Source organism: Chanos chanos, chromosome 12, assembly GCF_902362185.1.
Source record: "Chanos chanos chromosome 12, fChaCha1.1, whole genome shotgun sequence".
In the NCBI taxonomy this organism is placed as follows: domain Eukaryota; kingdom Metazoa; phylum Chordata; class Actinopteri; order Gonorynchiformes; family Chanidae; genus Chanos; species Chanos chanos.
Window position 1 is genome coordinate 438,045 of NC_044506.1, and position 12,622 is coordinate 450,666.

General features: G+C 40.9%; 1 protein-coding gene across 1 annotated transcript; it reads right to left on the minus strand.

Annotated features, from left to right (window-relative positions):
- Positions 1 to 1,656: 1,656 nt before the first annotated feature.
- tnfaip8l2a (tumor necrosis factor, alpha-induced protein 8-like 2a) lies at positions 1,657 to 11,835 on the minus strand. Its single transcript, XM_030789365.1, has 3 exons — positions 11,754 to 11,835; positions 4,795 to 5,119; positions 1,657 to 2,035 (listed from the first exon to the last, which is right to left on the minus strand). The coding sequence occupies exons 2-3, from the start codon at positions 5,110 to 5,112 to the stop codon at positions 1,793 to 1,795; spliced, it is 561 nt and encodes a 186-aa protein (XP_030645225.1). The 5' UTR covers positions 5,113 to 5,119; positions 11,754 to 11,835; the 3' UTR covers positions 1,657 to 1,792.
- Between the last annotated feature and the right edge of the window lie 787 nt (positions 11,836 to 12,622).

Sequence of the window (12,622 nt, forward strand, 5' to 3'; positions counted from 1 at the left end):
GTACACTAAACAATAAAAAAAGAGATAAACTCCAGTACAATTTCACCTTAAATGTAGAGTAGAATAAATAAATATCATAATATTAATAGGGGTAATGGCTCCTACACTTAGGATGTCTCTGCCTGGGACACACAAGGCAGCTGCCCTCGTGAAAGCAATGCTGCTTGGAAATGGATACATTTTCTGCAAGATCTTCGATCTCCCAGAGGACTGGTAGGAATTCCAAGACCTAGAGGGACAGTACGTGACCCAAGGAGAAGTCGTAATGAACAAACAACAGCCACAGCAACAGCAAGAGAGGAAGAAGGGGAAGAAGAAGAGGAATAATGATAATATTTTGTTAGAGTGAACTTTGAATAAACTTTCATAAAAACCAAACACAACTTACATTGACTAATCTGTCCTGTGGTGATTAATGAAATTTAAGTTTCAGACCATAGTTTTAAAAACATCTCATTAACCAGCTGTTGTCCATAGGAACAGTCTTTTTCTGCTGGGTCACAGAACAGTGTTATTAAGTCTATTTCTTGAAACCTCTGAGCAAAACCGGTCAGTTTGGACTCTAGAATCGGTGGAACTGAAATATTAGAGACAATGAAACTATGGAAACTATGTGTTTGTGTGTATGTGGGTGTGTAACAGGTCTGTGTCTTTGATCAGTAGTTAACAGAATGTCGTTGGTTTCTATTGTGCTTCTATTGGACATATCAGGGTTCTATGTTTATTTAATTATATTATTGATGTGAATAATATTTAATGTCTGCTAGTTCAGAAAGAAGACTTTCAACGACAGTGTAAACACAGTAGTTTTGAGATTATTTTCATGTTGGCTACTCCCTCACTGTATACCCACAGTGCCATCTGCTGGATTTAGAAGTTATCTTCATATTTGAGACGTGATCTGTTAGTGAACCTGTCCAACCAGAGGACACCTGAGTAAAAGAAGATGGGTGTTTTGGTATTTCAGGAGAAAAAAAATCTTTTATTTTGGACCTGCGTGTGTGTGTGTGTCTGTGTGTGTGTTCATTTCTCAGTAATCATATTTCAACATCAAACCCTAATAAAATGAGACTTTATTGAATGAAAGATGTACACAAAGTATCTTATCTTTAATAATTAATAGCACAGAATATCCAATAACAAAAAAATCCCCATCCCATTTTGGATTTTTAGACCTGGCTATGTTATCTACATAGTTTCCTGTGTGTCACATAGGCAGAATCCCAAGATGTTCTGACCCACTGCAGTAAATTCCCATGGAGCACTGTGGCTTTGATTTATACAGTAAATTCCCATGGAGCACTGTGGCTATGATTTATACAGTAAATTCCCATGGAGCAGTGTGGCTTTGATTTGTACTGTACATTTAGTGGATACAGATGTCTGAGTTCATGAGATACAGAGATTGTCACACACAGATTGTCATGCAGTAGATTTAAAATCAGAACATGGCAGTTCTGTGGAAGACTTAAGAGGAGTGATGGAGAGATTCTTCCTTTTGAGTCTGAGTTCTGCTGTGGAGACACAGCTCTGACAGAACACATATCTGACACAGGCGTCAGTTATGGTCTAAAACATTTCAGACTGATCAGATAAAATGAGATCCATACCACCCTCTGCTCAGACAGCGTGAAGTGTCCCCTTGAAAACTCAAACTGGAACCAGACCTTTTGGCAGAACCAAACCCAAACTCCAAACCAATCCAAATCATTACCAAAACCGTTTCAAACCCAAACCATTCCAGGCCTAAACCCGACTCAGTTTCTCAGTCCCTCTTGCTTTGGACTGGTTCTCAGAGCTTCCCCTCCTCAATCATTTTGTTGAGTCCAGCACAGATCTTGGTCAGATTTGGCCAGAGTGACCGCTTTGGGTCGTATAGGTGGGTTAGCAGGTCTGGGTTGGCATAGTGGTTGAAGACATGACGAATACGGTCATGCGTCTTGGGCGTCAAATGTTTTTCCACCAGTTTGAGCAAAAGGTCCCGACATTCCACCAGTAGATCCACCATTACCACTTTATCAAATGTGAACTCCACCTGAGAGAGACAGGAAAAACAAGAGGTTTGTGATGTCTCTGTTCATACTCTGATCATAAGTTTAGGGAGGGAATTATCATATTCATCAATGCGTGGTCAAATCGAACGTAACATTTTTGAAAAATTGTTGTGGGAACATATTGAAAGCTTGGAGGATGTGATCAAAACACTAAACTCTGACAGTCCAGCTGGAGTAAAAGGATCAAATCGTTCTCCAGACTTTGTGGATAACCCAGTGAAGCGTCTCCGCAGGATGAGGAGGAAATTGGAATTTTATCTTTGGTCTTTCTTTTCCCATTTAAAACATTAAGTCAGTCACCTGCAGTCAAACCCAGTGGAAGTTGAGGCTGAACCACTGTAGGAGTCCTGGCCAGTTTGGAGAATATACTGAATGGTGCGAAAACCTCCCTAACTCTTTTCTTCCTTAGCCACGGAGCTGTATCCAGGCTGTGACGTAGTTTTGAGAAAGAACGCTGGACTACTAGTTGAAGGTCCAACAGCCAAGTAGTCGGCACCCTCCAGCATGTCATGTGTATGTCAGTGCCTGTCCCTACTCTACCACTATCTTCCTAACAGACATAAAGCTGTGTTTCTGGTGTTTTACCCTCCGTTTTTAAAACAGCTGTGATCAGGCCTTTACTTAAAAAACCAAACCTTGACCTTGAAGCTTTAAATAATTATAGGCCAATCTCTAATCTCCCGTTTCTTTCAAAAATACTTGAAAAATTGTAGCAGTTCAGCTGATAGCCCATATGTCCTCTAACAGTCTGTTTGAAATATTTCAGTCAGGCTTCAGGTATTTTCACTCTACTGAAACCACGCTTACAAAAGTAACGATCTTTTATTAGCCATGGACACTGGTGCTACTTCTATTCTTATTCTGCTTGATCTGAGTGCAGCATTTTATATTGGTCAATCACACTATTTTGTTAAAGCACCTGGAAAATCAAATTGGCATTCGTGGCCTGGCGCTCTCTTGGTTTAAATCTTATCTCTTTGATAGAAAGCAATGTGTCCACTATGACAGTGTGACCTCTGAATACAGTGAGCTTAACTATGGTGTTCCTCAGGGGTCAGTCCTTGGCCCTCTTCTATTCTCTATTTACATGCTCCCTTTGGGTGACATTATTCGTAGTTACAACATTGACTTCCATTGTCATGCTGACGATACTCAGATTTTATGACCTATCCCGCACAATGACCGCTCTGAATTGGCTAACCTTGAGGTGTGTCTTTGTGCTATTAAGGGTTGGACGTCTTCAAATATCCTGATGCTTAACGCAGGCAAGACTGAAATGCTGGTCATTGATCCACCCTATGCATAAGCATCTTTTTATTGATCTTACCCTAAATTTTGACAGCTGCATCATCTCTCAAAACTCTACAGCTAAAAACTGTGGTGCGATTTTTGACTCTAGTCTCTCGCTAGTCACTCATATCAACAACACAACCAAACTGCCTTTTATCACCTCTGTAATATGGCTAAAATTAGGCCCTTTCTAAGTATGGCTGATGCAGAAACCATTGTTCACGCATTCGTCACGTCTCGCCTCGATTACTGCGATGTTCTTTACTCTGGCCTGCGTGCCTCTATTACCTGCGTAAGTCTTCAGCTGGTCCAGAATGCTGCTGCCAGAATTCTGACCAGAACAAGGAAATTTGGTCAAATTTCACTTGTCCTGGCTTCTCTTCATTGGCTCCCAATTCATGCAAGGGCAGATTTTAAGGTTGTCTCATTAACATAAATAAAATTTTACATGGGCTTACATCAGCCTACCTGTCTGACTTGACTGTGATGTTGACAATATATGTATGTATGTATGTATGTATGTATGTATCTATCCACCTATCTATTATTATTATTATTATTATTATTATTATTATAAAGTAGTGTTTCAGTGCTGAAACCCTCAGTTCCATGCTAACAGACATAAAGCGTGTTTCAGTGCTGAAATCTTCAGTTCCATGCTAACAGACATAAAGCATGTTTCAGAGCTGAAATCTTCAGTTTCATGCCAACAGACATAAAGCAGTGTTTCAGTGCTGAAATCTTCAGTTTCATGCTAACAGACATAAAGCAGTGTTTCAGTGCTGAAATCTTCAGTTTTCTGTTCGGAAGTTATATCAGACTGCTCTGACTGAGGGATCTGACATTCAGCATCCATATGGAGACTACTTTAACTAACTTCAACGTAAAGTAGTCTCCAGTCTTACCTGGAATCAGACTAGGCTAGCGTCGACTTAGTTATAAGAATAAGGTTTTTTTGTTTTTGTTTTTGTTAAGTTTTTTATGGAACAAAAGTCTCAGTTGTGTTAAATCTGGAGGGCTTTTAAATGCTAACACAGTAATCTGAGCATGTTGAGCCATCAGCTGCAGTTAGTGCAATGAACCTTTATCAGCAGAACTGTTCATTTGTTGCTGTAAGAATTAACCATGAATAACTGATGAAACTTTACTGCAATAGATATGCATGCGTGCTTGTGTGTGTGTGTGTGTGTGTGTGTGTGTGTGCGCGCGTGGGTATGCGTGTGTGTGTGTGTATGTGTGTGTGTGCACGTCTATGCATGCGTGTGTTTGTGTGTGTGTGTGCACGTGTGTGTGTTTGTGCTGAACTTTACTGGTGAGAAATTCAGGGCAGTGTGTTGAAAGAAACAGATGTGTTTGTGTGTTCACACTCCTCACAGTTCTTCGGGAGAACTTGGGGACAACATGTGTCATGAACTGATTAAGTATCAATAAATCACGTTGCTGTGGTTACCTCGTGAAAGCTGATGGCAGTCATGGCTCCGTGGTGAAGCTTCTTCCTGAAGTCCTGTGCCACTGCTAACTCCTCGGAGCTGAAACGTTCGTGTCGAAACAGAACTCCGACCTTCACTGCCACCTTAATCATGTTCTTCACCACCTTCTGAGCCTCGTCCCGATTCCCCGAGTGCTCCTTAGACACCCGGTACAGCTCGTCCAGAACCTCACTACTAGTGTCATCAATGAACATTTGGACCATTGACTTACTGGCCATGTGACTCAGAATCTTTTTCTGGGCTTTCATCGCCATCGTCTTGGAACTGAAGCCCTCCATCTTGGCTCTGGAAGGCAGACAGGAGGCACAGAGTCAGACATAATCAGTGCAGAAATATTAATATAAATGTAAGTGTTTTAGACTCTGTGTATGTGTAGTATTATTGATATATATTCTGGATGTCATTCTGTTCTTTTAGCTGGTACCTGTCAGAGATCGTATAAACCTGCACTGTAGCAGAGCACCTGCGAACATGAGGCCAGTTCTAACGCTGGGCCTGTGAAGTGCGTGTATAGGTGTTTATGGTAAATAAAGGTGTTTATGGTAAATAAAGGTGTTTATGGTGAATAAAGGTGTTTGTTAAATAAAGGTGTTTATTGTGAATGAGGGTTTTTACTGTGAATAAAGGTGTTTATTGTGACGTGTGAGTATAAAGGTGTTTATTGTGAATAAAGGTGTTTATTGTGTATAAAGGTGTTTATTGTGAATGAAGGTATTTATTGTGACGTGTGTATAAAGGTGTTTATTGTGATGTGTGTATAAAGGTGTTTATGGTGAATAAAGGTGTTTATTGTGTATAAAGGTGTTTATTGTGTATAAAGGTGTTTATTGTGTATAAAGGTGTGTATTGTGACGTGTGTATAAAGGTGTTTATTGTGACGCGTGTATAAAGGTGTGTATTGTGAATAAAGGTGGTGTTTATTGTGACGTGTGTATAAAGATGTTTATTGTGTATAAAGGTGTGTATTGTGACGTGTGTATAAAGGTGTTTATTGTGAATAAAGGTGGTGTTTATTGTGACGTGTGTATAAAGGTGTTTATTGTGAATAAAGGTGGTGTTTATTGTGACGTGTGTATAAAGGTGTTTATTGTGACGTGTGTATATAAAGGTGTGTATTGTGACGTGTGTATAAAGGTGTTTATTGTGACGTGTGTATAAAGGTGTGTATTGTGACGTGTAGAAAGATGTTTATTGTGTATAAAGGTGTTTATTGTGATGTGTGTATAAATGTGTGTATTGTGACGTGTGTATAAAGGTGTGTATTGTGATGTGTGTATATAAAGGTGTGTATTGTGATGTGTGTATAAAGGTGTGTACTGTGACGTGTGTATAAAGGTGTGTATTGTGACGTGTGTATAAAGGTGTGTATTGTGACGTGTGTATAAAGGTGTGTATTGTGACGTGTGTATAAAGGTGTGTATTGTGAATAAAGGTGGTGTTTATTGTGACGTGTGTATAAAGGTGTTTATTGTGACGTGTGTATAAAGGTGTTTATTGTGACGTGTATATAAAGGTGTGTATTGTGACGTGTAGAAAGATGTTTATTGTGTATAAAGGTGTTTATTGTGATGTGTGTATAAATGTGTGTATTGTGACGTGTGTATAAAGGTGTGTATTGTGATGTGTGTATATAAAGGTGTGTATTGTGATGTGTGTATAAAGGTGTGTATTGTGACGTGTATATAAAGGTGTGTATTGTGACGTGTGTATAAAGGTGTGTATTGTGACGTGTGTATAAAGGTGTGTATTGTGACGTGTGTATAAAGGTGTGTATTGTGAATAAAGGTGGTGTTTATTGTGACGTGTGTATAAAGGTGTTTATTGTGACGTGTGTATAAAGGTGTTTATTGTGACGTGTATATAAAGGTGTGTATTGTGACGTGTAGAAAGATGTTTATTGTGTATAAAGGTGTTTATTGTGATGTGTGTATAAATGTGTGTATTGTGACGTGTGTATAAAGGTGTGTATTGTGATGTGTGTATATAAAGGTGTGTATTGTGATGTGTGTATAAAGGTGTGTATTGTGACGTGTATATAAAGGTGTGTATTGTGACGTGTGTATAAAGGTGTTTATTGTGACGTGTGTATAAAGGTGTGTATTGTGACGTGTGTATAAAGGTGTCTATTGTGACGTGTGTATAAAGGTGTGTATTGTGATGTGTGTATAAAGGTGTGTATTGTGACGTGTGTATAAAGATGTGTATTGTGTAGTGTATATAAAGGTGTGTATTGTGATATGTGTATAAAGGTGTGTATTGTGACATGTGTATATAAAGGTGTGTATTGTGACGTGTGTATAAAGGTGTGTATTGTGACGTGTGTATAAAGGTGTGTATTGTGACATGTGTATATAAAGGTGTGTATTGTGACGTGTGTATAAAGGTGTGTATTGTGACGTGTGTATAAAGGTGTGTATTGTGACGTGTGTATAAAGGTGTGTATTGTGACGTGTGTATAAAGGTGTGTATTGTGACTTGTGTATAAAGGTGTTTATTGTGATGTGTGTATAAAGGTGTGTATTGTGACGTGTGTATAAAGGTGTTTATTGTGAATAAAGGTGGTGTGTATTGTGACGTGTGTATAAAGGTGTGTATTGTGACGTGTGTATATAAAGGTGTGTATTGTGACGTGTGTATAAAGGTGTTTATTGTTCTGTTTACTGAGAGACACAAAGACAGGAAGAGGCTGTGTAGCTGGGCAGCCTCAGTGTTGTTCAGATGTAATTTACAGGTTTTCAGTGACAATGGCCTGGCCAAGGTCAGGAAAGACAGACACAGTTACTCCCGCAGTACTCTGGGACGTTTTTCTCTCTCTCTCTCTGAGTGTGTGTGTGTGTGTGTAACCCTCTGGATGAACTGAATGTCAAAGGTTATGGGACACCTGACACGAAAGGACTCTTCCAGTTTGTCTACCAGTTTCCTGTCTTTACTGGGCTCATGTCATGTTTAAGTTTTGTTTTTTGTTTTTATCTGGTGAGACACAGACTGTCAGGCACAGACGGAGAAGCTCAGTGCATGTGGAGAAGAAGCCTTTACTGTCAGGGGTCTCTCAAACACAAGCCAAAGGGCAAAGGGAAATGAACCATATGATTACTACAGAGACCACACATCGGACAGAACCAGGGAATTAACGCACAGACGTTTCACTTCAACTTCACAGCTCAACAAGGGACAAACAGACACTTTCCAACCTACAGAACAGAGGGAACAAAAGCAGAAAACCGGTACTACACATAACTCAGTCAACCGGCGTTTAATAAGCCAGTAATACACACACATACACATGTACACACACACACACATGCCACAGCAGCACTTTGCGGAGACTGACCCTCATTAAAACAGTGTAATTATCATAGGGTGGAGGGGCACTGCTAACACAACTGATACAACCCTCACGTGACCCCAGCTGACCTCAGGTGACTCCATGTGAACATTTTGTGGCGGACCTTTTTGTGGTGACTGTCTGTTCCCTCAAGACAAATTTTATCAGTCACTCAAATGACTGAGTCATTCACCAGGTTTTCATCTTCCCAACACAGAGTTCTCACCGTAAAACAGCTGTCCTTTCCACTGTCTGCATCAGCTGAGAATTAACATGCTAACATTATTGTCTTTACTCCGCTGTCTGTATCAGCTGAGAATTAACATGCTAACATTATTGTCTTTACTCCGCTGTCTGTATCAGCTGAGAATTAACATGCTAACATTATTGTCTTTATTCCGCTGTCTGCATCAGCTGAGAATTAACATGCTAACATTATTGTCTTTACTCCGCTGTCTGTATCAGCTGAGAATTAACATGCTAACATTATTGTCTTTACTCCGCTGTCTATATCAGCTGAGAATTAACATGCTAATATTATTGTCTTTATTCCGCTGTCTGTATCAGCTGAGAATTAACATGCTAACATTATTGTCTTTATTCCGCTGTCTGTATCAGCTGAGAATTAACATGCTAACATTATTGTCTTTATTCCGCTGTCTGCATCAGCTGAGAATTAACATGCTAACATTATTGTCTTTACTCCGCTGTCTGTATCAGCTGAGAATTAACATGCTAACATTATTGTCTTTACTCCGCTGTCTGTATCAGCTGAGAATTAACATGCTAACATTATTGTCTTTACTCCGCTGTCTGTATTAGCTCAATATTAGCACATTGAACCACCCTTAACCTATCCATCATTCATCATTTGATTAAATTACTAAGAGAAATTTAACCCCCCCCAACACACACACACACGCACACATTCAAATGCATACTACTTACAAACAGCTCTATACTTAATGTCATCCAGAGCTGATTCACTGTCATCGCTGAATTCACATGACAAGAGATAAAATACATATACATATATAACCCTAACCCTAACCCTGACCCTAACCCTAACCCTAACCGCTTTCAACAGCCTGACATAAACGGCATTTTCATTTTTACCTTTTTTAACTTTTTTTTTTACCCCCCCCCCCCCCCCCCCCCCCCCTTCTCTCTCTGCTTACTCTGAAAAAAAAAAAATGCTGAGACGCTTTTTTGAGGAAGTAATGATTTCCTGTGTGTAACCGTCAGAGAGAGGAAACAGACAAGACAAAGATAACAACTTTTATGTCTTATTCACTCGTCTCTTTTGCTCAGGTTCTCTCCCTCTAATTCGATTCTAATTCACTCATCTCAGGTTCACTCCTTCTAATTCAAGCTCGTTCATTCTGTCACTGTTTCAAACCCTCACTCACAGCATCTAAAACATTGTTGTCACCGTTTTTCCCTCTTTAAAGACATTAAATGATAATGTAAAATAACTGCCTGTCTTCAGAGTGAGACAATCAAAAAATAACCTGTGTCTATCTATAAAACACTCCGTCTACATTCTAACTCAATCAAGTAAAACATATTTACTGAAAATGTATATATTACATTTACATTTATTCATAATATTACATCTATATTTATTCATTTGGCAGATGCTTTTGGTCATTTTAAGAATATGATGACTGAGAGAAGAGTTTGTCTAGTGGATGTATCTCCACAAACATCAGAATCTTAGTCTCAGACCTGAGTGTCTTTAACACTTTTACTGTATGCGTTTACTCTCTGTAGTGGGGCCCCTGTGTCTGCAAGGCCAACGTCGCTTCCCTAAAACTGCCACCAATTTCACAATCACACATTTCTCTCTGAAATTCCAGTTTCAACCAGACACACTTGTGTAATCTTAAGTCAGAGAAACATGCTCTCAAAACCAGAATCTCTCTACATGTTTTCAGGTCTTAGTTTCCCCTGCTGAGCAGTAATCTACACCTGATCAGTAACCTACACCTGACCAGATCAGCCCAGAGACCAAGGATCAGCCCAGAGACCAGGGATCAGCACAGAGACCAAGGATCAGCCCAGAGACCAAGGATCAGCCCAGAGACCAAGGATCAGCCCAGAGACCAAGGATCAGCACAGAGACCAGGGATCAGCCCAGAGACCAGGGATCAGCACAGAGACCAGGAGCAGCCCAGAGACCAGGGATCAGCCCAGAGACCAAGGATCAGCACAGAGACCAAGGATCAGCACAGAGACCAGGGATCAGCCCAGAGACCAGGGATCAGCACAGAGACCAGGGATCAGCACAGAGACCAGGGATCAGCCCAGAGACCAGGGATCAGCACAGAGACCAGGGATCAGCCCAGAGACCAGGGATCAGCACAGAGACCAGGGATCAGCCCAGAGACCAGGGATCAGCACAGGTCGGGGAACAAGAAGTGTGTCGCGTGCTGAGATTTTGCCATCTCGCAGGGACAGCATGACAGAAAGCTCAGTCATTATCTTCCACTGCCTAGGGTTGGCACACACACACACACACACACACACACACTGATGCTAGGTGATCTGTTATGACCACAGAGTTCAGTGGAAACAAGAGGAACTGGAATGCAAAGCTACAACCATCAAACCAGAAGTGTAAACTAAGAACAAGAAGTGTGTGTGTGTGTGTGTGTCTGTGTATGCATGTATGTATTAGTTTTGTGGGAATGTGTGTGTGCGTATGTGTGCATGTGCGTGTGTGTATTAGTGTGTATGTGAGAATGTGTGCATGCATGACCGTGTGTATGTGTGTCTATGAGTGTGTGTATGTGTGTGTGTGTGTGTGTGCATGTGTGTGCGTGCGTGTATTAGTGTGTGTGTGAGAATGTGGCATGCATGACCATATGTGTGTGTTTGTGTGTGTGCATGGACATGCATGCATGTATTGGCGTGTGTGTGTGTGAGAATGTGTGCATGCATGACTGTCTGTACGTGTGTCTATGAGTGTGTGTGTGTGTGTATGTGTGTGTGTGTGTGTGTGTCAGAGAGCACTCTGTCACTCAGTGTCATTCTGAACAGACAGGCATTTAGAGGAAGTGTAATGAGAGACAAACCGTTCTCTTCCTGAAACTGTAAAGTTTGGTTTTCAGTGCCACAGTGTGCTGCACACACAAACCCCTGGGCACCAGACTCCAGTAGCATGATGTTGACTGGGCTTTGAACTGACTGCCTCACTCAGGTCCAGTGCTGCCTGTCTGTGCTCTCTCCTCTTTTCCGTTTGGAATTAAAATAAAAATCTGATGATGAAAGGGAAGATTTTATCCCAGTGTCAGGTCCACTGCTGCCTGTCTGTGTTCTGTGTTGTTCCACACCGGGCTAACATCTCAATCACGCTGCTAATGTGTGTGTGTGTGTGTGTGTGTGTGTGTGTCTGAATGTGTGTGTGTGAGTGTGTGTGTGTGGGGGGGGAGGGTCATATTTGTCAAAATTAGCGTGATAGGACAAATTAAGGTAAGTAACAGACAGAGTACACACACACATGCTGACACACAAACACACACACACACTCACACACGCACACACACCAGAACTGCGTACACTGATGGAGTTCATGAAAGAGATTGTCCTTACCTTTCGTCAGCGCAGTGTCGCGGAATGCTTGTATGTCCCCTTGTGTGTGATTTTCAGAGGGTTGTATGTTGAAATGGAGCTTTTTAAAGAGACCAACTTCTAACCCTTTTAACCTTACCCTTTAACCCTTTTTCACCAAACTGCAGGAGTCAGCTTCTGTCTCAGCTCTAAAATTCACTTCATTTCAGTTGCATTTCCTCAAGGAACTGACCTAAAGAGGGCACGCCCCACTCTGTGAAAAACACACACTCTCTCTCTCGCTGTCACTCTCTCGCTCCCTCTGTCTGTCTATCTTTCTCTCTGTGTTTGTCTGTCTGTCTGTCTCTCTCTCTTTATTTCTTTCTCTGCCCTCTTAATTAACTGTTGTCAGTTATTGTACTGTTGTTAGTTTTTTTTCTATCACATTTTTTCTCTGTTCCTCTGTTAGCCTGGACTCATCCTTCTCTCTCTCAGTTTTATCTTTAGCCTCATAGTGTCTATATTACAGTATTAGCTCTCGCCCAAACATATCAGTGGCCAATGGCTGGGAAACTCTTCTCCGACATATGTGGGTCTTTGTTTGTTTGAACTGACAGGAAGTAATCAGAGGTTTCCTGTTGTGACTTGGTGGTGCCAGTCAGAGAGATTCAGTCAGTCCCGTCTGGGTTTGGCGGTTCTGAGACTCCCTATCCCCCAGCTGCAATAGCCTTCTTTTTGAGAGTATATGGGATGACCTGTCAAATTTCACACTCTAGTGGAAATCTCATGAGTGAGCATCTAGTGGATTACTGTTAACATTAGATGAATATGAGTGTCAAACCTATGTGTGTGTATGTATTTGCGTTGTAAATGAGCATTAGAACTCCTGTTGCATACAGCTAACATGATCT

Bases quoted from the DNA above. Each gene is read 5' to 3' on its own strand.
- tnfaip8l2a (XM_030789365.1), bottom strand. From the start codon at position 5,112: ATGGAGGGCTTCAGTTCCAAGACGATGGCGATGAAAGCCCAGAAAAAG. The intron at 2,036-4,794 runs GTAACCACAGCA...TGTCTCTCTCAG, and splicing joins CTGCCATCAGCTTTCACGAG to GTGGAGTTCACATTTGATAA.